Source organism: Asterias amurensis, chromosome 18 (assembly GCF_032118995.1).
Source record: "Asterias amurensis chromosome 18, ASM3211899v1".
Lineage (NCBI taxonomy): Eukaryota > Metazoa > Echinodermata > Asteroidea > Forcipulatida > Asteriidae > Asterias > Asterias amurensis.
This window is the reverse complement of record NC_092665.1, coordinates 7494981-7520113: the sequence shown is the minus strand read 5'-3', so window position 1 is coordinate 7520113 and position 25133 is coordinate 7494981. Positions and strand designations below refer to the sequence as shown.

At 38.5% G+C, this 25133-nt stretch overlaps 2 protein-coding genes across 2 annotated transcripts in view; one reads left to right on the top strand and one right to left on the bottom strand.

Moving 5' to 3' along the window:
• Nucleotides 1-25133, top strand: part of LOC139950452 (nuclear receptor subfamily 0 group B member 2-like) — a 110464-nt gene that overhangs the window by 27259 nt on the left and 58072 nt on the right. The window lies entirely within an intron of this gene.
• On the bottom strand, nucleotides 653-25114 carry LOC139950628 (exosome complex component 10-like). Its single transcript, XM_071949404.1, has 21 exons — nucleotides 25014-25114; nucleotides 23381-23517; nucleotides 22244-22367; nucleotides 21474-21590; nucleotides 20942-21101; nucleotides 20226-20334; nucleotides 19256-19442; nucleotides 18576-18719; nucleotides 17324-17514; nucleotides 15794-15950; nucleotides 14373-14453; nucleotides 13488-13606; nucleotides 12428-12542; nucleotides 11755-11905; nucleotides 11078-11265; nucleotides 9612-9731; nucleotides 7794-7961; nucleotides 6767-6929; nucleotides 5459-5613; nucleotides 4263-4336; nucleotides 653-3450 (listed from the first exon to the last, which is right to left on the bottom strand). The coding sequence occupies exons 1-21, from the start codon at nucleotides 25110-25112 to the stop codon at nucleotides 3399-3401; spliced, it is 2811 nt and encodes a 936-aa protein (XP_071805505.1). The 5' UTR covers nucleotides 25113-25114; the 3' UTR covers nucleotides 653-3398.

Genomic DNA, 25133 nt, shown 5'->3' with positions numbered 1-25133 from the left:
CCTCTGAAGTGACGTAGTTTTCAAGAAAGAAGTAATTTTCCCATGAATTTGATTTCGAGACCTCAGATTTAGAATTTGAAGTCTCGAAATCAAGCATCTGAAAGCACACAACTGCGTGTGACAAAGATGTTTTTTTTCTATCATTATTATCTCCCAACTTTGATGACCGATTGAGCTCAAATTTCCACAGGTTTGTTATTTTATAGTCTCGAAATCAAATTCGTGGAAAATTACTTCTTTCTCGAAAACTACGTCTTTCTCGAAAACTACGTCACTTCAAAGGGAGCCGTTTCTCACAATGTTTTATACTATCAACCTCTCCCTATTACTCGTTACCAAGTAAGGTTTTATGCAATAATTATTTTGAGTTATTATTAATAGTGTCCACTGCCTTTAAGTTGGATATTTATTTTGATAAATCAAATGACACAACATTATTTCAGATCAACTTAAGCAGCATTCAATTTCGTGCGGAATAGAATGGTTTGGTGGTTAATGGCTTTAAACGTTCATATAACAAGCTCTTGACCTCATAATTTCAGATGCAATGTTTTTTTCTTTCTGTGAAATAATCACTAGGTGACATTTTCAACTTTCTTTAAAAAATGCATTGCTCATTGCAATAAATCTTTGGACAACACAACAGCCAGTCTTTCTACACGAGATAAGAACCCATACTTATGGGTTTGTTTTATTACTCAATCCCATTATTCATCTTATTTCAAGGGGGAAGATTAATATCAATTCCATACTCATTTCTTGATTCCGAGATTTACAGAACAATTGGTGCTTTTGAAAATCACAAAGAAAAAGCTTGCATTTCTTTTAAGTTTTTAACTTCACAATTAAATAAAATGCAAAAGATTTGACACACTGGTCCAGGATTGTTTAAGAGCCACGCACTTCAAGAATAAAGATTTAGTAATGTTTGATTGAACTTTTATATTTACATGTAGTTATACTTCCCTTTCAATATTCATTTACCGACTGGATAGTTCACCAATGGACTTGATTGCAATTCAAACTTCCTCCGTCTAACGTTCCACTCAGCTTCTCTAAGCGCTGATTCTTTGCTTACGGTAAGCAGAGCCATGAAAGTGGGCCCTGAAGTCTACTTTCAGCCAATAATGGCTCTTCCTTTGACCATGAGGGCGCTGTTAGCAGTTGAAATACAATATGCAAAATGGTCTTTAGACTACATGTATTCCACTAAGCTCCTCCCATCACAGAAAATGCTTACCAACAGCTCTATTGGAACATACATCTATTAGTTGCACTGAGCAACACAGAAATTGCACAACACAACAATCCTTTTGCTGTAGTTTGTTGACATAGAATTGTGCTGTGTCAGACCATTTTCTGGATGTCAAGTCCCAGTAAAACTGGCAATTGCATTTATGGCACTGGACACGATTGGTTATTATTCAAAATAATTGTAAGCATAAAAAACTTACATAGTAACGAGCATTGGAGAGCTGTTGATAGTATAAAACATTGTGAGAAACAGCTGCCTCTGAAGTAACATAGTTTTTTAAAAGTAGTAAATTTCTCACTAAAATATTTGAATGAAATTTGAGACCTCAGCTGAGGTTTCAAATTTAAGGATCTGATAGCACACAACTTGTGCGATAAGGGTGTTTTTTCGTTCACTATTATCTCACAACTTCGAAGACCAATTGAGTCTTAATTTTCACAGGTTTGTTATTTTGTGCATATGTTGAGATACATCAAGTAAGAAGACTTGTCTTTGACAATTACCAATAGTGTCCACTGTCTTTAAGAGACAGAGCTCAATAGTCTATTGTGAACATCACTTGACTCATTAACCACATGAACAAATTGCCGTTAACAAATGCACAGCTATAAAAATTACAATAAAAATAAGTGTGTCCATACAAACAATAATCGTAAAACATAATAAAAGCATTGATGTATATATCTAGTATCACCATGAGGTCCCTTTGCGCTCTCATGAAATTAAAAGTTTACATTGAACAGAACTTAATCCATGTTTTTAATTGCTAGGATGGTTTGCCAGTTTGACAACATCCGATAAGTTGTTTCATAACGAAACAGCAGCAGGTTAGTAAGAGCGGACAACATATGTACATGTAGGACTCAAGTTTCAATACCTTATGGGGTTGTCATATTATGAAGAAGCATTGGACTTTAGAGTCTGGTAACGTACTGGCCCAGTAAGTTAACTACCTGGCCCGGTTAAAGGAACGTTAAAGAATTGGTAAGAAAACAAAATCTTGAAGATCACAGATTTACATCAAACTTATGATGATAGTAGAAAACCTCCCTTAAAATATTTCTGCCTGAAATGTCGTACTTGATGAGAAATAAATAGTTTAACTTTGCATTTGGAGTTTATCGCTCAGTGAGTGTTTTATGCATTTTTTTTTGGCATCAATGTCAAGCAAAATGTGTTATCGGTTTTTCACTATTTTCTCATGACCCAGATGGCCGATCGATCTCAAATTTCTACAGGTTTGTCAGTTTATGTATATGGTGGATCACATAAAGTGCTTACACTACCAGCAACTGTTTTGTTAGCAAAACCAATTCTGTAATGTTCCTCAACAGCTGTTTGCACTTGGATTAATTTGCGTCCGGTAATTTACCATGGGCCCTTCTCAAACCTGGGCTTGGGCTCCGGCTCATGGTTAGGCTCGGCGCGCTAGGTATGCTTTTGACCTCATTTTTCGAAGCAGCGTGTACTTGCACGCGGTGATTCAAACATCAGCAGACTTTTTAGATAGAAGTCACGTAACAGTATTGTTAAGTTACTGGAGTGGTGCGTTCGCATTGGACTTCTTGTCCCTGTTAAGTTAACATTGTTAAGTTACTGCCGCTCGAATCGGCCTGTTAAGTTAACAGCGCCGTGGCGGTAACTAACCACTCTGGTAAGTTACCGGCTGTTCCCACTTGGTCTTAAGTCAACAATTTGCAGGGGTAAGTTAACCATTTTTAGGGGTGAGAGTCATTACTTACGAAAAAGTCTGAAACTTGGATACAAATTCTAAGGTATGTTCAAATGATGCCATTTCTACCGTTTGGTAACCCCTTGGGTTATGGATTCCAAGGAGCTTTTTGAAACAGTATCCAAAGCACTAGAGAAGTAGATCAATGAGCAGGATTTCTTTATTTGTGGGACAATATATTGTCTGATTTTCTTCACCAGGTCGACATAAAAGGTCTGAATTCAGCCAAAAAGTCTGAACAATCTCATCCCTGGATTTTAAGTCCAATGCGAACACAGCTTTAGGAGATTTATGGGTAGGGTGTAAGCTTTGAGCTTGTTGGTACTCCTGAACGTAGATGTGAAGATAAACAGAGGCTATACCATGGATTTGTTGATAATTGCTACCTTCAGTAAGCATGTGACAAGAAGTCTATCTCTTAGGCCAATGATGCTTGCCCCCCGGATGCCTGCCTCCCGAATGCCTGCAAAAGAAGTAAATAAACATTATGGTCCAACATGGGTGGCATGGTTGGCGTGTGCGTAAAGCGCTCGCCTCTCACCAAGGTGACCCTGGTTCGATTCCCAGTCAGGGCCATATGTGAGTTGAGTTGTGCGTTGGTTCTCTGCTGTGCCACGAGGGTTTTCCAGACCGTCCGGTTTTCCTCCCTCGGGAAAAATCAAACTCCTTCGATCTTGGCTGCCTGCTTCTCAAACACGTTGTAGCCGCGTCCTTCGCAATTCAGCTCTTAGTAAGGATGATTAGCCCCCCAAATTATTATTATATTGTTATAATTGCTTCTACAGGTATCTACAATCCCGGCCGTACCTCGTTGGGACTCCAAGCCCCCTTTCAATGTTGGTTCTTGATTGCACGGATTGCTCTGCGCTCCAGTCAACATTGAGCAGGGGGACGGGGGAGAGAATGTGTCTTGTCAGGGGGAAGTGGACATGGAATGGTTTTATGTAACGTTGGAATGGATGGCCCAAGCATTTCGGCTGGGATTGTAGGTCCTTAGCTTAGCTTGGCGCGCTACATATTTTGTACCACAGGCTGTGTATTCCCCAGGGAGCTGAGATGGTTTAAGAAATTAAATAAATGGCCCAAAAACCAGGGTTAATAATGTTCATGTGACCAGGTTCAAAATTAGAGGACTCTAGCGCTATATAAACATGTATTGTACTGTTACATAAATTTGAATACATTTTGAAGGACTTGTACCTGAAAAACATGGAAATGTATTATGAGTATTTGCAAAAAATGGTAAAAATGGATTGAGGTTAATGGTTTGTTTACCTTCCTGAGTCCTGCTTCGAGTAGGTCATACTTCGCTCTCCTTTAGGGTGGGCCATGTTAGGACGATTCTTACTCTAAAAGACAGACAAACAGCCAGATAAAACCAACAAACAAACAAACAAACAAACAAATAGTTTAGATGGAATAACAATACTTGGCACTGGTAAACTACCTTGGACTAATTCAGCCAATAGAGGGCGATGCGGAACAAAGTTCATTGGATATTTTTTCAATGTGCCTCCCTGACGGATTGTTGAAAATGAAAATGAAAATGGTTGATGAAAATCATGGGATAAAATCATTCAAAAATGCAATTCAAATTTCTGGTTCTTTTTTTTACGTTTTGAATATTGTGTGCATTATTACATGCGGTCTAGTGAATAGACTAACGGCGACCCAGTTTTGGTTGACTTGTCCGGCATTCAAATGAGAAAAAGTTAAGGGAAACCCCTGACATTGAGATTGAGTATTACAGTACGTCAACATTGCCTTGGATCGGACGAGTTGGTCTTTGAAAAGCATTTGAAACGTTTTTTTAATAAAACGGTTAGAAAAATCTTTGAACAGCAGAATATAATGATCCACACAAATATGCCTTGAAATGGGAGACTTTTTAGACGGTCCTTTTTCACAGTAGTGCACATGCTCAGACGTGTGCGCGCAATACTGAGCATGAGCGCGCACGCTCAGAGTCGCAAACAAGGACCATTGTGTCTGCTGTTGCCAGCGTCTCAATACTAAGCAAGTGTGCGACTACTCAGGGTCGCAAACAAGGACCATTGTGTCTGCTGTTGCCAGCGTCTCATAAGTCTCCTATTGCACGGTTTTCCTTTTACTTTGCGACCTAACATCGGCCATTTTATGAGTCAAAACTTTGACTCCACAAAATGGTGTGCCGTTTTAATTCCTGGCGTAAAAGGAAAATCAAGCAATTTCGAGGTATATTTTTGTGGATCATTATATACTAGTTTTAAAACATCTTTCTTACCATGCATTTTATAACAAACGGTTTCAAACGCTTTTTAAAGACCAAATCATCCGATCCAAGGCAACGAGTTCCTGTAACGTTTCAGTAAAATAACGTTTCAGGTAAATGTGACAAATGATCTTGTCATCTGCATATCAGTGGTATGGCCCTTTTGGGTCTCCTTAGTAAAACAATATCAAACTAATCGACAGTAAAATACATTTTATACCTTAAAGTCAGGACGACCTCGTGTTGATGTATGAGAGTATGGGTCAAACTGTTTTGACACACCCCAACCCCCACCCCCACGGGCACCACGCCCACGACCTTGGCCGTCTCGTCCTCCTCTTTGATAACTCTTTCCTCGTCCTCTACCACTCGGCTCTGAAAATTATTCACAAAAGAAAGACACTAATGAGCAGAACGACATGAGCAAAAGATAACGATGACAATTAGCAATAGATAATAATGAAACTGAGCAAAAGATAATCATTTTTTTATTTTTATGTTGTGGATCTTAGGATAACTCTTTCAGGATCTTTTATATTTAACATGGTTTTTACTGTTGAGATTGATTGCTTATATACATCTGTATAACCATGAAAAGTAAAGTCATGAAAAGGTCAAAAATAAGATCCACAAAATGTGATTTTGAACACATTTGGTATAAATTGTCAAAGACTAGTCTTCTAACTTGGTGTATCTCAACTTTTGAACTCAATTGGTCGTCGAAGTTGCGAGATAATAATGGAAGAAAAAACACCCTTGTCACACGAAGTTGTGTGCTTTTCAGATGCTTGATTTCGGGACCTCAAAATCTAATTCTGAGGTCTCAAAATCAAATTCGTGGAAAATTACTTCTTTCTTAAAAACTACGTTACTTCAAAGGAGCCGTTTCTCACAATGTTTTAAACTTTCAACAGCTCTCCATTGCTTGTCAGCAAGTAAGTTTTTATGCTAACAATTATTTTCAGTAAGTACCAATAGTGTCCAGTGCCATTAATAATCAAAGTTAATAAACCAATTTTTTTACTTCACCCATCTAGTCCATTCTTGCTGTTTGTATTTCATTTTTCTCTGCATTTTTTGAATTTCTAGTAATGTAGAGTATATTAAAGGAACACGTTGCCTTGGATCGGACGAGTTGGTCTATTTAAAGCTTTTGAAACCGTTTGTTATGAAATGCATCTGGTTAGAAAGATGTTTTAAAAGTAGAATATTATGATCCACACAAGTATCACTCAAAATTGCACGGTTTTCCTTTTACGTCGCAAACTATCATGGTCGGCCATTAATGGGAGTCAATAAATGGCCTACCGTGTTAGTCGACGAGGTAAAAAGAAAACCACGCAATTTTGAGGCATATTTGTGCAGATCATTGTGTTCTACTTTTACAATATCTTTCTAACCATATGCATTTTATAACAAACGGTTACAAACGCTTTTTATAGACCAACTCGCTCGATCCAAGGCAACGTGTTCCTTTAACATAGATCACTGCACAATATAAATGTCTGTATTATATTACATTGCTTACCATTACTCTCTGTTGTATTGACCTTACTGTAGTCAAATGGTTTGAATACTGCAGCCTTTGCATCCATGTAAGATTTTCTTGTAGTTTCTTGTGATGCCTTCTCTCGTTTAGCTGGTGGCCTGTACGTCATGACTGCAGAGTCCGATGGGGGAGATTTACGCTTCTATTTGGAAATAAAAGTTATCAGTAACAGCTCTCTGATTTTCTCGTATTGAAATCAACAAACCTACATAATATCGGTGGGTGCGTTCGATTAGCTATCCTGGGTCGACCCCGCGGTTCTCACTCGGGTGAGCCCCTGACAAGAGCTAATCGAACGATCACTCACTCTCTCATGGTGACGTCATGCACCTCGGGCCAGCCCCAAGTGACCCACCCCACAAGTAGGACACTGGGGGCTGACCCAGGTGAGCCCCTGGAATGACGTCACAGCTATTCGAATGTACCGGGGGCAGACCGGGGTCGAAGGGAAGCTGGGCGGGCCTGCCAAGGACAATTCTTGCCAATGTTCATTCTGTTGTTGAGATGTTTCCCCTGGGGTCCTTTCCACAAAGAGTAAGGACTTCAGGACTAGAAGTTAGGACTAGTCCTAGGAGATATTAAAAACTTAAGGTTAGTTCTAAGTTCGGACTAGCAACTCGTCCTAACTCGGGATAAGACTAGTGTAAACTCTTTGTGGAATGCACCCCTCCCCATCCAATGGGCGCAAAGTTCTTAGCAGTGTATTGTGTCTGAAGTCATTTGTTGTATTTTAACACCATAATTACTTGACATGATGCATGTGTAGTGAATCTCACCTGTTGCTTTACGCCCATTTCATGTTTTGCGATTTTATGCATCCAGGATAAAACATAGCCAAACTCACTCGTGTGAAAGCTACCCTAATTATGGAATAGTAAATGGTCCTGACTAAAAATATTAACCAACTACAAAAAATCACAACTGCGTTATAATCGCACTGATTGGACGTGTGAAACGACTCAACACCAGAATTACTTGACATGAAGACAGTTGTAGTTAATCTAACCTGTTTCCTTAGTGGTACAGCCTGATCCTCGGTAGTCTTAGTGTCATCCTCATTGGTTCTGGTCTCGTTAGTAACTTGACTCTTACTGGCTGGAGTCTGTCTTACAGCGGGTACAGCAGGTGTCATCTTCTTGAGTTTCCACATTGTAGGTGATCCTTGCAGGTGATTCTACAAGAAAAATAATAACAATAACTAGACATGATTGCATTTGTGCACAAATGCAGAGCTGTTTCGCCATTTTTTTTTTTCATTTAAAAAATATGAAAATGCTTTTGTATTCCAAGCATTTATAACGTATCAAGCCAGTTTAAAAAAAGCATTTTTATTGTACCATTCAGTTAGCAACTTATGACTTAAAGATGCAACAAATTCTTATATAGTGCATTTCACAATAATCGTCTCAATGTACTTTACATTAGTGCCCTGGTCATTGGGCAAAGAATTCCTTTAATCTTTCTCAGCTCCCTGGGGAGTATACAGCCCTGAGCTGCAGTGGCGCTCTGATGGCTTTTTCATTCACAATATCAACCTCTACCCTCGCAGGTACCCATTTATACCCCTGGGTGAAGAGAAGCAATTATAGTAAAGTATCTTGCTCAAGGACACAAGTGTCATGACCGGGATTTGAACCCACACGACTTAACCACCAGAACTTGAATTTGACGCTCTTAACCCCTCGGCCATGACACTCTACGATGTATCAATAGCACATAAAAAGAAATATCCATAACATTAGCTCACAGTCTGAAACCCTGGCAGATATGACTCTAACTCATCAGTAACATACAACTGCATGTATTTTGATCTCAGTGAGAGTGTCATAGCCGAGCAGTTAATAGCACCATATTCAAACTATAGGTTTTCTGATCAGCAAAAGTGTGGGTTCAATTCTCAGTTGTGGCACTTTTTTCCTTGGATAAATTCTGTACTCATTCTCCAATCATTCCTTGCTTTTATTTGTTTCAACAAATTTCAGACCTATCGTAACAGTTTTGTGGTGACACTAATAAATGAAGAATCACAAGATTTGCCCTGCATTATCATATCCTAATTTATGCATTTATACACTGGCATAAAAATATAAATATACAAATCGATACCTATAAAGATACAAAGAAACAAATCAGCTAAAAAATACCAAGCCAGTGAGTGGCGAGGAGTAACAGGTGACCAGCACCTCTACAAAGCCGTCCTGCCACAAAGAATGACCCCTATTATCCACCCCACAGTTTAAAACCAATCATCCCTCTGTTAAGAAAAAATAAAACATAGCACTGGCACATTGCAATTTTTTACTAATTGGTGATTCATGCGACCTATTTCAGCTAAATATTTCAGACAAAACATTCCTATCAGTTGTCGCCCGACGTCCGCGGATATTCGGATATTAAAGAATACCCGGTTACTTGGTTGTAATTACAGGACTATCCGGTTTAAAAATAGGTATTCGCGCCCATTGCGGATATCCGGTTAAGAAAAAAAAAAGGCATTCGCAGTTACTGATAGGAAAACCTGTTTGCCATTAACTGGATATTCGAATAATTCGCCCAGGCCTAATTGCAAATAGGTTGCTCGTATGTACTATACGCCTAGCGTTCCGTGTCACGGCCCAAGCTGTGACCTTTCTTTGCAGACGACCTTTCACCATAGCCAGGGTTGTTGATATTAGAAGAATATTATTTTGTATATAAAAGAATTGTTGACTGCTTAAATATCAGGACACAGTTAAAATTATAGGCCCTCGGTGATGTCACCACAGAGGGCTGATGTTTTTAACTGTGCCCCATTATTAAGCAGTCAATATTTCTATACTCTTACCTCTAATGCAGAGATTTGGGTTGCTGTTGAACTTTGCTTACTTAAAGCTGAAGATAGAGAGATCTTATCTGCCTCTAGAACATCTGTTTTAATCTGGACTGGGTCCTTGGGTGCAAGATACTGCAAAATCAAGAAATAGTCTTCATGACTTCATGCACTTAAAGGCACTGGACACTATAGGTAATTACTCAAAATTATTGTTATTAAAAACAGACTTGGTAACGACATTGGAGAGTTGTTGATAGTATAAAACATTGTGAGAAACAGCTCCCTCTGAAGTAACGCAGTTTTTGAGAAAGAGGTCATTTCTCACTCAAATATTTGAATTGAATAAGAGACCTCAGCTGAGGTCTCAAACTCAAGGCATCTGAAAGCACACAACTTGTGCGACGAGGGTGTTTTTTTCTCATTATACTCTCGCAACTTCGACGATCAATTGAGTCCAAATTTTTAAAGGGTTTGTTACATTATGCAAGTTGAGATACACCAAGTGAGAATACTGATCTTTGACAACTACCAAAGGTGTCCAGTTTCTTTAAAGCTCCTCTACAATCAATAAGATTCTGTACAGCCTAGTGCGACAAATAAGACTGATAACAGCTTTCTTATTTTAATATTAAATCAACCTTTGTGTATAGAGTTACAAATTTAACAATTGGTGTAATACTTTTCTTTGTTATAAACACCAAAATAAAGAAATTAAAAAAAACCACTATTCCACCATTGATTACTCCTCGTCTAGCATGGATTTTGCATCTTTAATTGCAGCAAATTAGCTCTTTCTCTACCAAAGAGGCCACTATATCTTGCATTGCTCAAGATCATTATGTATACACATTTTTTCAATACTTGGAAATAGAAAGGTTTTAGAGGGGTACAAATGTTTGAGTACTGAAGAAGGTTGGATGTCTAATTGAAACATTGCTTTTGAGATTATCCGAGTGTGTTCCAGAATACAATCGTCAACACAAAAAGTGTTGTTTATTGTTAGATGACACTGATGAGTATGGCTAACAGGGTCATTGATATCAGCCTGTAGTCGACAAACAGTTGCTTAAAGGATTTGGCTACTTTTTGTAACACAAAACACTATGTCCACAGATTTACATTAAACTTACAGTTTGAAGATAATGATAGTAGAAAGCCTCCCTTAAAATATCACTTGCTGAGGTGCTGTAGTTTTTGAGAAATGTGTAAAACAATGTCACGAGAATACGTTTTAAATGCTCAAATAATTTTGCCTCGCTGAGACAAAAATTAATTTTGTGACTTGTTTTACTCATTTCTCAAAAACTACAGCACCTCAATTAGTAAAATTTCAAGGGCAGCTTCCTACTATCATTATCATAAAACCTTGTAAGTTTATGGTAAATCTGTATACATTGTGTTTTGTATCCTACAAAAAGTACCCAGACCCTTTCACAGCTCTACATATGAAAAACTAAAGTAGAGGAAACTTAACAAACCTTTTCAAATGGATTGACCAATAAGGACTTCAGCACAGCTACTTTCAACTGCCCAGGTGTCATCTTAACCTCCTTACCAGTGCCATTCACATCAAATGCAGTAATGATAGGCTGGGCGGTCCTGCATTCTATAGAGCAGGCTTGACTACCAAAGAGACTTGAATGATGAGCGACTGGAGTGGGCTGGCCTATAATAATAATATATCCACCAGAAAAATGCTGCATTAGTAACTTAGTTCTTTCAAACAATGATTCATGTATAGTACATGTAATTCTTTTAAGATCTCACTCTGTGGTAGTGCAGTTAATAACGATCCTATAAGCTAAAGTTTGCATTATGACCATGGTGCTATATGTAAAGGAATAGGTCTTTTACACTTAACAAAAACTTTGCTCTGCATATGTACCTTGTAGGAAAAAAATTCTCACTAAAATATTTGAATTTTATTTGGAAACCTCTGAATTTGCTTTAGAGGTCTCCAATTCAAGCATCTGAAAGCACCCAACTTCATGTGACAAAGGACGGTAAATTTGCGCAAGACTTCACTGCTGTCCTTTAAAACACAAAGTTCAATTTCTAAAACTTAACAACCATGCTCAATTTTAGCGAAGCACCCCTGCTAAATTGCTGTCGTGTGAAAAGGGTTTAAGACAAACACAAAGTGGTGAGTACTTACTGTGACCTTGATCATTAGTCTGACTGTTAGGTTGAGGTGTAGGGTCATGAGGACAGTACAGCAGACTGTTTGACACTGCAGGTATTGGCTTCAATGGAAACATCCCTTTCTGACTTGGTGGGCTGGCCATCTTTGGAGTTGAGCTCGGTATCTGCAAGAAATCATTATTCAAATGAGGCTTCAGAGAAAACATTGGATGCTTTGTTAAATTTGATGAATATTTGTGTGGATCATTATATTCTACTTTTAAAACATCTTTCTACCCATATGCACGGTTACAAACACATTTCATAGACCAACTCGTCTCCCTTTTAAATATCTTGCTTAAGGACACATGGGTCAAGCCCAGGACTTAAACCCACACTCTTCTGATTAGAAACACCAGAGCTTTGGTCCAGTGTGTTTAACCATTCAGTCATGACATACCATATTAGATCCATCTTACACAGAGAGAGACAGACAAAACAATCAGCTAAATTAACAAACAAACAAGCCCAAAGACTTGACTTCCCCGGTGTCCTTTCTACAGTTGACACACTTTTTAATATAAAGATTAGAGTGTCATAAATGTGGGGGTCATGTATTTTTGATATATTTTTAAATATTTCACATCAGAAAAGGAATTTCATGTACTTTTTAACAAGACCAATAAATTGAATTGAATTGCGCGTACCTTAATCTTGCCTTGATAAGCCTTAGCTTTTAGGATAAGCTGATGCACCTCATTAAGCTGTTGTCTAACGAGTGGAGGGATTGGATTGCAGCAAGCCAAGATTCCATGAGCCTCCCTGCAACATAATAATAATAATATTAATAGTGGCTTCTTATATAGCGCGCAAAACCATCACTGCATATCCGTCACTCAGTGATGCTCCTGACCCTGTAACAAACAGTTTTTCCTGCAAGATGTGGAACAACGTTTGAATTATGACGCAATATTATGACGCAATCTGCTACCAATCAACCAGGAACACTGGAGAAAACCCCTTCTCTTTTCGATAAGTGCACTGGGTTCTTTTACATGCGTTACACAACACATGGGACCAACGGCTTTAAGTCCCATCCGAAGGACGAAGCAATGGTTAAGTGTCTTGCTTAAGTACACTAGTGTCACGGCTGGGACTCGAACCCACACTCTGCTGAACAGAAACACAAGAGTTTGAATTCGTTGCTCTTAACCACTCGGCCACAACACTTCATATAGCACAAGACAGGTACATGTAGGAATGGAGACTGGAGAAAGTTAATCTATGGAATGAACGCCCTTTGGACTACGGAGCAAGACGAAATATGATTACCTACATTTCCAATCTTATTGCTTGAATCATTAAAGTCATTGGACATGTTTGGTCATTGTCAAAGACCAGCCTTCTCACTTAGTGTATCTCACCATGTGCATAAAATTACAAACCTGTGAAAATTTGATCTCAATTGGTCGATGAAGTTGCAAGAGAAAAATTGCAGAAAAAACACCCTTGTCACACAAATTGTGTACTTTCAGTTGCCTTGAATTCGAGACCTCAGCTGAGATCTCGAATTCAATTCAAACATTTTAGTGAGAAATTACTTCTTTCTCAAAAACTACGTTACTTCAGAGGGAGCCCTTTTCTCACAATAATTTTTACTATCAACACCTCTCCTTTACTTTTTACCAAGTAGTTTTATGCTAATAATTATTTTGAGTAATTACCAATAGTGTCCACTGCCTTTAAGACAGAAACAATGCAACTCACCTCGGTAGATTCTCAGCTATTTGTAAGAGCATGTGATTTGGCAGGATATAACCAGTACTTTCATCTTCTTGTCTAGCTGTACGATCACGCCATTTATACAACAGCTTCAATGCCTCATACTAAAATAGTCAACAACAAAAATATTCACAATCTAAAACATCTTGAACTGGGCCCAATTTCATGGCTCTGCTTACCGTAAGCACAGAATCAGTGCTTAGGGAAGCAGGGAATTCTGTGCTTATGGCAAGCGTATTTCACAGGTTAGCAGGTATTTTGGCTTCTACGCATGCGTACTCCACATTACTAGGCATTCTACGCTTACACAGCTAGCGCAGAAATTCAGCGCTTACACGTAAGCGGAGAATTCAGCGGTAAACAGTGCCATGAAATTAGGCCTTGAATGATTATCAACACATACATATGGTGCAAAAAAAGAGCCAGACCATCATTTTGAAGTAGTGTAAAAAAATAAAACCTGCTATTAATTTATTTCATTTTAAAATAATGCTATCCGGGAACACCCACAACAACGAACGTTGTTGATGATGTGACGCCACTGGTGGAAGAAACGTAACCAAAGTCTCTGAGTTTCATTATTTTTTATATCATTTTTCACCAGACTAGTTTTTTTTTTGTGTGGGTGTTCCCGAAAAGCATAATTGACATCCGACCTAGCAGAGTCTTTTGAAAAAGACTCTGCACGGGCGGAAACAGCAGACCACTAACTATTCTTGTGCATTTATTCAACAAGCCCTTCATGTTGGTAAGCAGTTTGCAACAGCCTGTTTTATTATTTTCTAAAGCAGTAGAAGAACTACAGGCGGTAGAATAACTAGTAGAACTTCAATTGAACTAAATGTCGTCTAACCTAAAATAAAGCCATACCTGTTTAGCATTGAAGGTTTTCTTGTTCTTCCTCCACAGTGCTAGATAAGACTCATCAGTGAAGATTGGCTTTTGATATCTCTGTAGTTACAAACACAAGAAGAAATACACCATTACAAAGGTTATGTTAAAGCCATTGGACCCTTTCGGTTCAGAAAAAAAATAAAAGTTCACAGATTTACACATAATTTACAGGGTTTACAGAAGGTAATGGTGAAAGACTTCTCTTTTTGAGAAAACGGTAAAACAAAATAAATTCTCGATAGCGAGAATAACGGATTTGTTATAAACAGTGTCATGACACGGCGAAACGCGCGAAAACAGGAGTGGGTTTTCCCGTTGTTTTCTCCCGACTCCGATGTCCGATTGAGCCTAAATTTCCACAGGATTGTTATTTTATATATAATTTGTGATACACTAAGTGTGGGACTTGGACAATACTGTTTACTGAAAGTGTATAATGGCTTTAATGCAAGGTACAATGTAACTGAACTGGGTATTTTTTGAGATCATTGTCAATGAACTGTCAATAAACATTCCCTAATTAACTAGCTAAAAATAGTTGAAATGCAAACATTATCATGAAAAATCCAACACAAAAAAACTTTAGTTTTTTTCCCCAATGGTATGTCTACTACAGACTATGATACACACAGATGGCAGTAAACACAGAAGGCCTAGCTTATTGATCAAAGACCTGTATTAAAAACTCTGCCCACACTGGTAGCCAAAAATCAATGCAATCTACAATTTTATCAAACTGGATAAAGCTAAAAATCAAACCAGTTTAAAGGGTGTATGTACTTTTTGTCGGACAAAAAAACAATGTCCACAGATTTACACTAAACTCACACAGTTTGAAGATAATGATAGTAGAAAGCTTCCCTGAAAATAATACGTGCTGAGGTGCTGTTTTTTGGGGGGTAATGAGTAAAACGATGTCATTTATTTTAAGTATTTACAAACGTGTTTTCATTACATTGTTTTACTCATTTCTCAAAAACTACAGCACCTCAGTGAGTAATATTTGAAGGGAAGCTTTCCACTATCATTATCTTCAAACCCTGTAAGTTTAATGTAAATCTATGGACAGTTTGAAAAAAGACCCAAATCCTTTAACACAAATCAACCTGTATGAGCGACTTCAATTATGAAGTAAAGAGTCTCATCTCAGTAAATGATAATCTGTGAAATGATTTACAAGTTTTGGTTTTATCAACAATATTTTCTGTTGTTACTTTCTTGTGATGGCTCTTTCCCAACCAGAGCTACTGCTTTAGGCTTAGGCTTCTTAAGTCTGAGGCATATTGAATGTGTGCTTTTGGTACAGGTTTCAAAACGGTAGACATAGCCTAAGCCGGACCCGCAGCTGTAGCCACAGTTTGCAGAAAGAGGCCTTTAATAGATAGAGTTATAATTACCCTGAGACAGACTTGTCTACTGCGCTCAATGGCCTGAAGGAGTAGATTATTGGTCTCGTTGCCTCTCTCTATTAACTCATTCTTCATCTTGTGGTAGATGTACAGCAGATAGTGGGTATCCTCACGACTGTATTTCAGCATCTCTTCAGGTAAAGGTCTGCAATCACAATAAGGATCAAACGTATACAGATTAGTAAGACTTGAAACCTTGCATGGTGGAAATACGATATAGAAAGTTTGCAGTGGAAGTGTCGTGGCTGAGCGGTTAAAAGCACCGAATTCAAACTTCTGATCAGCAGAGTGTGGGTTCGAACTCCCAGCCATGACACTTGTGTCCTTAAGCAAGACACTTGACCATTGCTTCGTCCTTCGGATGGGACGTAATGCAGCTGGTCCCATGTGTTGTGTAATGCATGTAAAAGATCCCACTGCACTTATCGAAAAGAGTAGGGGTTTGCCCCGGTGTTCCTGGCTGTGGCTGCTGTATGCGCGGTAGCACCTTGTAAATCCCTATAATTTAAGGTGGTAAATAATTGGGTCTCAGAATTCATCACTGCAATAACCTATCTTTTTGGAAGTTTGTATATACTCAGCGCCTTGACTACCTTGTTTGGTAGATACGTGCGCTATGTTAGACTTCCATATTATTATTATTAACACCATGTAATGAAAATCTCTTAATGAGTGGGGGTGGTCCTGACGGTTCGTTTCAGAACCACCCCAACTCATTACATGGTGTTACTGCAAACCTTTCTATATCGTACACAGAAAGGATTACTTTGTTAATATTTGCTCGTATCTAGTAGGTAGTCGTTTTACTTATTTTTAGTGTTAATATTTTTGTTCTTTTAATCTGTGTATTGTTGTAATTGTTTTTAACTGATAATTGTTTTACTCTTGTATATGACAATGGAAACTAAATTTCTGTATAATATTTATAATGCGGACAATAAAATATTCTAATTCTACAGTTAAGCACAGTTTCATATGTGGCCTTTCTGGCCAAACTCTGGAGTGCACATATATTGTGAGTGGCCTTTATAGCACATCTTTTGGCTATGAATAAAACTGGTTATAAATGTTTACTATTAAAGTTGTTGTCAAGAGATCCTTGCATGCTATTTGATTCTGATTCTTAACACAGCTTGCACATGTCAAGTTGATCCAAGCATTGGAATAATAATAATTTGGGAGGCTAATCATCCTTACTCGCAGCTAAGAGCTGAATTGCGAAGGAAGTGGCTTCAATGTGTTCAAGAAGCAGGCATGCAAGGGCGCCTTTGGCTGCCAGCCACATCAACCCATTTTGACCACAGAGCACAGCCAGAGATTGAATGTGTTTGGGAAAACCCTTGCGTCACAGCAGAGAACCAACGCACACCTCACATATAACCCTGGCCGGGTATCGCACCAGGGTCACCTTGGTGAGAGGCAAGCGCTTTACGCACAAGCCAACCATGCCCTCTAAAGTCTTTTGTAAAGGCTTTTGTGATTGGCTCATGTGTACACACATATATTGAGTCAACTTACCGTATCCTCCAATCAGCAAGCTGGTACTTCTTATCAGCATTTACTTCACAATATAACTGAAGTAAATGAGCAAGAGAGTTTCTTGCTTTGCCTAGGATGCGAGATGCTTGTCCAGTATCAAACATGTTGACAACATAGATACCCAAATCTCTCTGCAGCCATTCAATGTCCATATCAGCGCCATGAAATACCTAATTAAATAAATAATAATATAATAATAATAATAGCAGGTATTTAAAGCCATTGGACCCTTTCGGTACAGAAAAAAAAAAAACAAGTTCACAAATTTACAAATAATTTACAGGGTTTACAGAAGGTAATGGTGAAAGACTTCTCTTGAAATATTAGTCCATGAAATGCTTTACTTTTTGAGAAAACGGTAAAACAATATAAACTCTCGTTAACGAGAATTACAGATTTATTTTAAACACATGTCATGACACGGCGAAACGCGCGAAAACATGGGTGGGTTTTTCCGTTGTTTTCTCCGACTCCGATGACCGATTGAGCCTAAACTTTCACAGGTTTGTTATTTGATATAGAAGTTGTGGTACACAAAGTGTGGGCCTTGGACAACACTGTTTACCGAAAGGATCCAATGGCTTTAAAGAGTGCTCTTACACAGGGTACTACAGCGCTTCATAAGAAACAGAACAATAAGCAAATATAAAATGGCACTAATAACAATTAATGGGAAAACAGTTTGTCTTAAGAAAGCAACCATTGAATAGGAAAGTTTTGAGATGTTTCTTGAAAACTTCAAGGGACTCAGCGTAACAAATTTGATGAGGGAGACGTTTTTTTCTATCACTTTTTTTCTTTAAAAATAAGTAAATTGTTACCTTTCAAGTAAATGGTTTAAAGGGTCTGGGTACTTTTTGTTGGACACAAAACACGATGTCCACAAATTAACATAAAACTTACACAGTTTGAAGATAATGATAGTAGAAAGCTTCCCTGGGTAGAAAATATTACTTACTGAGGTGATGTACATTAGTTTTTAAAAAATGAGTAAAACAAGTCATAAAAACAATTTTTGTTTCGGTGAGACAAAAATTATTTTAGCATGTGACACGTATTTTCATGACATTGTTTTTTCTCATTTCTAAAAAATACAGCATCTCAGAAAGTAATATTTTCAGTTTTCTACTATCATTATCCTCAAACTGTGAAAGTTTAATGTAAATCTGAGGACATTGTGTTTTGTGTTACAAAAAGTACCCAGACCCTCTAGTAAATGTGAAGCACATACCTTGACTATTGCTGGATTTGTGAAGGAGTTGTTGAGAATGTGCAGTTCGCTTCTTAATGCCAGTGTATCAACGATGAAATCATGTTGACTGGTAGAGATCTGCATTAAACATGTGAATCCCTGGAATGACCTGTAAGAATGGTGCTAAAAACACACAGAATCAAGAACAAGTTTTTAAATAATGGTAATAATAATACAGACTTGTAATGCGCACATATCAACCTCGTGTGTACACAACCTATGTGTGTTCAAGGCACAGTAAAAAAGAAAGAAAAAAGAAAAGAAAAACAGACACAACAAAATTAGTCCTTGAAAACCTGTGACATAAGATAATTTTTGAGAAGAGATTTGAATGTTGTAGTCAAAGACAAGATCTAAGATTAAGTGGTAGAGAGTTCCAGATGCGTGGCGCAGCTGAAGAAAAAGACCTGTCACCCCAGGAGTGTAGAGACTTGAGTTCGATGAGGAGAAGCATGGAACAATACCAACCTCTACCCTTAAAGATACCCATTTACCCGTGTGCGAGAAGCAATTACAGTAAAGTATCTGGCTCAAGGACACAAGTGTCACGACCGGGATTCAAACCCACTCTCCGGTGACTTAACCACCAGAACTTGAATTTAATGCTCTTAACCACTCGGCCACAACACTCTACAGTAGCAGAAAGATGTAAGGCTTACCTCCAAATCAACAGCAAACTCCTTTTGTTTATCAAGTAGTTGACTAAGCTCATCTAACTGCTGGACGGTATCTACTAGAGAGACGGGGACTTCATCTAGAGAACCAAATGATGGTGAGTCAACACGAACAAGCATTGAAGGGTCAGGTTTCAAATGGTCTAACTCATACTGGTATGGATGTGCTGAACTGTGAAGAGATGAAACAGGCAAACATCAAATATAATAATAGATTGGGGACTAATCATCCCTACGCGCAGCTAAGAGCTGTATTGCGAAGGATGCGGCTACAACGTGTTCGAGAAGCAGGCATGCAAAGGGTGCCTTTGGCTGCCAGCCACATCAACCCATTATGACCACGGAGCACAGTCAAGAATGAAAGTGTTTGATTTTTCCCAATGGAGGAAAACCGGATGGTCTTGAAAACCCTCGTGGCACAGCAGAGAACCATCGCACAACTCTACTCACATATGGCCCTGGCCGGGAATCGAACCGGGGTCACCTTGGTGAGAGGCGAGCGCTTTACGCACAAGCCAACCGTGCCACCATGTAATACAAATACATTGTAAAGGCCCGGTCACACAGGCCTCGATAACAAGAACGACAACGAAAATGTCAATGCACACCTTCGATTGGTTGAATGAGCGTGGGCGTATTCTGCGTCGAGCATTTCAACCAATAGATTGCGTTCGTGATTGTTATCGTTTTCATTATCGCTGCAGTGTGACTTGGCCTCAGCTGAGGTCTCGAATTCAATTCAAATATGAGAGTGAGAAAATTACTTCTTTCTCAAAAACTACATCACTTCAGAGGGAGTGTTTCTCACAATGTCTTATACTATCAACAGCTCTTCATTGCTCAATACCAAGTAAGTTTTTATGCCAACAATTATTTTGAGCAAATACCAATGGTGTCCTTCTCAATTCTTTCCTAATTTATTCATGGGACAATCTGTATTCCAACAGTTGCTTACATGTCTTGGCTGTTCTGATTACCAACTCGTTGTTGATGGATGAAGTTTGATACAGCATCTGGAACATCCTTGTCACCCGAGGAGCTTGTCTTCGTCACAGAAGAAATGCCTTCAAGGCAAACAAAGACAAATATACAAAGATAAGAATGAAATAAAAAAAAAAAATAAAAAAAAAAAGGAATCCAAAGAAACAATCAGAATGGACAGGCCAAATACCAACTTGGTGAGATGCAAACAGCTTAAAAAATTGACTTATAGAAACTAACCTTAGTAGAAATCATTTGATCAACTTTATTTATAAAATGGAACATGTAAATAGGGATCGAGAACAGAACCCCAATTTCATGGCTCTGCTTATCGCCAAATTCTGCTCTCACGATCACCATTCTCTGCTTACGTGCAAGTGCCGAATTTCGTGCATGAATTATTTGCGCAATTTGAAAACAGTGCAGGAATGGTTTGCGCAATTTGACGATAGTGCAAGATTGGTACAGCATGCGCGGCATCGTAGTCCTGCAACGTACATGAAAATTTACTATGTACAGTGTACATACATGTAGCAAGGACATGTAACCAAACTGAGGCAGAACAAAACAATAGTCCGGTGCCATATTTGCACAATGATTGTTAGTATTCATTACTGTTATTGGAAACATGGAACATGACTAAGATGATGACAGCATGATAAAGGTCTATTGAAGTTGACTCCCACTTACCTTGATTGAGGGGTTTTAAGGCGTTAGGTTTGTGAGTGATTATGGGTACAAATGGCGTATTTGCATTATCAATCTTGTCCTTAAACTTCAGCTGTGGTCGAGGGATGTTCTTAGCATGCATCATGTGGAAGGAACGCCCCTTGCCAGAGTCCGATTGGTTCTGATTCAAAGAAAAAAACAATTGGTCTGGGTTAACAAATCATCAAACTGATTGAAATAATTACCAAAAATAAAATACAAAATTAGAGTGGTTTTCTACTGCACTAAAACCAAAATCCTAGTTATTTATTTGAATAAATTGCTTTTATTTTACTCTCATCTGAAGGCATCTGAACGCACATAACTTGTGCGACAAGGGTGTTTTTTCTTCCATTATTCTCTCGCAACTTTGACGACCAATTGAGTCAAAAGTTTCATAGATTTGTTTTTTTTATGCATATGTTGGGATACACCAAGTGAGAAGACTGGTCTTTGACAATTACCAAAAGTGTCCAGTGCCTTTAAGGAAGGGGATAAATGTGATTTGACCTACCTGTCTATTCCAGCTAGCTACCATGAGTTTGGGTGGAGCATTCTTTGGTTGTGAGCCAGGAGGGAGACCAGCCTTGCCTGGTTTGATTAGTCCTGATGCTTCATCCAATAACAGACCCTGCAATCAAATAAAAAGGCATTCATAAAAACCTGGGGCAGTTTCTCCATTTTGATTGGTTGAGAGGACATCACGTGGGGGTGTTTAAACGGATGATATAACACCAGTAAAAAGTGTTTAAACCTGGTTAGCCTATGTGTGGCCACTGAATCAACACAACTTGGATTACTGACATTCTAACCTCGTTTACCACTTTGTATTTTAACCAAGCAAGCTGAATTTGTCTTCGTAAGTCTGAGGGTTCTGAAGCTTGGTGAAATTTAGGGTTGTGTGTTGTGGCTATATTTGAGACAATTTTAAAACAGTTTTTTGTTTTAAATAAAATTTGTTCTTGACCAAAACAATAAAATTATTCATAGTGAAAGAGCCCGAAAAGTTAAGCGAATACTGAAGTGAATGTCTGCGACACAATGAGTAAAAACAATGTCACAAATATAATTTTTGCCTCAGTTTTAGCAGGGAAATAGTTTTTGTGACTTGTTTTACTAATTTCTCCCAAATTAAAGCCCCTCAGCAAGTAAATTTTTAGGGAAGCTTTATCCCATCATTATCTTCTAACTGTGTAAGTTTAATGTAAATTTGTGAACATTTTGTTTTGTGACCTACAAAAAGTAATCTTTTTAAAATTGTTTTCCCCTAGTAATTCTACCTACCACTTGTTCCAGAATGAGGTCATTTGTCTCAATGATAGCATCTGTTTTATCTTCCAGTTCTGGAGCTGAACTTCCACTTGTCAGACAAGCATTACTGCCTTGTTGACTCATTACACTGTTGATGCTGTCAAGTAACAAAGTCGTACAATTTTGATTTATGAAATAAATAAATAAATAAATAAATGAAAGAGTTCAATGAGGAATGAGAGGGATCCAATGAAATGAAATGTAACTTATCTAATTCTTGATTTTTGGGGGTTGAACACATAAAAATTGACTAGAGTGAGATTCGAACCAACGACCTCCGGATTAGCGCGCCAGTGCTCTACCAACTGAGCTATCTAGCCCTATGTTGGCGGTCTCCTTATTTTGTCCTTTGTTGTACTGAAACAAATAGTCGCATCCCCTCAAGGTGATCCCCTGGCTGCCGCTTCTAAGGTTGTATTTTAATTTGGGTGTGATCCCTGGCTACACGGCAGTTAACAGTTGTATGGCTTCCGACTGGCACCTCCGAACAAAGATGATGACAATTTGGTAGAGCGCTGGCACCTTAATCCGGAGGTCGTCAGTTCCAATCTCACTCTAGTAATTTTTTCTTTGTTCAACCCCCAAAATTCATTTAAAAGAAATTTACCCAGTCAGTTTCCCTTTTGGTTTATATTGATATCTGAAACAAAAAGTCGCATCCCCTTAAGGTGATCCCCTGGCTGCCGCTTCCCAGGTTGTATCGTTATTTGGGTGTGATCCCTGGCTACACGGCAGTTAATGGTTGTATGGCTTCTGACTGTCACTCCCGAACAAAGATGTTGACAAATAAGGGAGAGCGCAAACAGAGGGCTAGATAGCTCAGTTGGTAGAGCGCCAGCATGCTAATCCAGAGGTAGTTAGTTTGAATCCCACTCTAGTAAGTTTCTTTGTTCAACCCCAACAAATCAATTAATCAAATTCTTTAAACGTTTCCTTTTGTTCAAGGTCACACCTTTCAAGAGTACCTTGTTGGTAGTAACTGGGATATCAGGGTTATAGCTAGACCAAAGTCTGTGGGAGACTTTAGAAGGAGCACAGAGGCCACGACTGGGTCAACAGAGGTTTTTGCTTCCATGAAAAGAGAAAGATTACCAATGGCTTATGACTTACTTTGATAAGAGTCTCTCGGATTGGGTATGGCAATATTCCCTGAATGTTTTATAGCTTGAGTAGAAGTCATAGTCGTCACCACACGCTGGCAGACCATGAGCTGCTCTAGTCGCCTGCATCAAGGTGCCAAGTGCTTGCTAGAGAAAGCATCAAAACAATATCAATGTCAAAGTGAACGACACAAATCCTTCATATAAATAAAGTAATTTAGACTTTGAGAAAAGACTCTGCTAGGGTTGAAACGTCAGGCCATTAACTATTTTTTTTGCATTTACACCATTGGTCCATTTGGTTTGTAAGTTGTTTGCCACAGCTAATAACTTATTTTCTTTATTACATGTACATGTACATGTATGTATAAAATATGCACAACTTTTAACCCTAACAGTGACAGTGTCCTGGGGACGATTTCACAAAGAGTTACAAGTAGGACTCATCTTACCTCGAGTTAGGACCAGTAACTCGTCCTAGTCCTAGGATCGATTTACTCGTCCTAGGAACGATTTCACAAAAGCTTAGAAGGGTTTAACACCTCCTAACTTCCGATGGAAACAAACCCAAACTTGTCCTAAGTTGGGATCGGTATAAGGGTTGTCTTAGCATATATGAGTTTGTGTTGTACATGTACATGTACGTTATGGCGCTGCTACTGTTGTTAGCTGGATAACTGCAAAGAAGTTTGCTTGCATTGCATTGTTAACAACATAAATACTCCCTCCTCTTGCTCTTCTTGACATCGGAAGCCTAACTCCCCTTTTCAAAGAATGGTTGGTCTGACCATTCGTGTTTTAATGCATTGAGTTCCCTTTGAGTGACATCAAAACAACAAGTATCGCATGTAGCAAAACAGTATTTTGTTTTAAGGGGATGTACCGTGTTTTAAATTTAAGATGTTTTTGCATGTAAATTGTAATTGTAATTTGTCAAACATGCAGCATGTGGAGTTCAGACAAGTCTTAATTAATTTATACTTATTTTTAATAAACACTCCTACTTCTACTTCTACGTAACTAATACTCGGCAATGTCCGTAAGTCAGGATATAACGCCAAGGAAAAAACTAAATGTGCATGCGCAGCGTGGGTGCCTCTCCATTTACAGTGCCACTTTACATACAAGGTGCGAGTAAAGTTACAGATACACTATCCTATACTGCATTACAGGGGGTCCATAATAAATAACACATTACACAGTGATGATATTGATACATAAAGAACCCTTTAATAAATTCTCAAGGATTCTTTTTGAAAGAAAAAGTATGAATATGATGTGGAATATAAATAATAAAAATAATAGGAATGACTTTTGAAAAAATGGTTTGACAAGCTTAATAATGGCCATGCAGCAAAAGCCAGCCCCCCAACAAATGTTTTAGATAGCACCAACTTTGCGCATTTGCGTGAATTTCTGGTGCGCAGGCCTAAACCTGCTGCGTGCACAAAGTTTAAAATCAGGCCATCAAGTTTGCGCGCTCAGCGGAGGCCGACATTTGCGCGATGATTGAAGTTTGCGCTCACACCACACTCATCAAATCAGCTCTTTTTTTAACAACGTTCGTAGATAAATAAAAGCGATATTAAAAGAGAGCCATACAAATACAACACAACAAAGTTGAATAATAGCATATAATTTACCTGGGAATACTCGCTGACATCTTTAAAACCTGGAAGTAATTCGCAGTTTTCCGATGAAGGGTTGTCTGCAATCATTTCACTGCTGCTGGTGGCTGCCATGTTGGTCCTGAAAATAGCTTT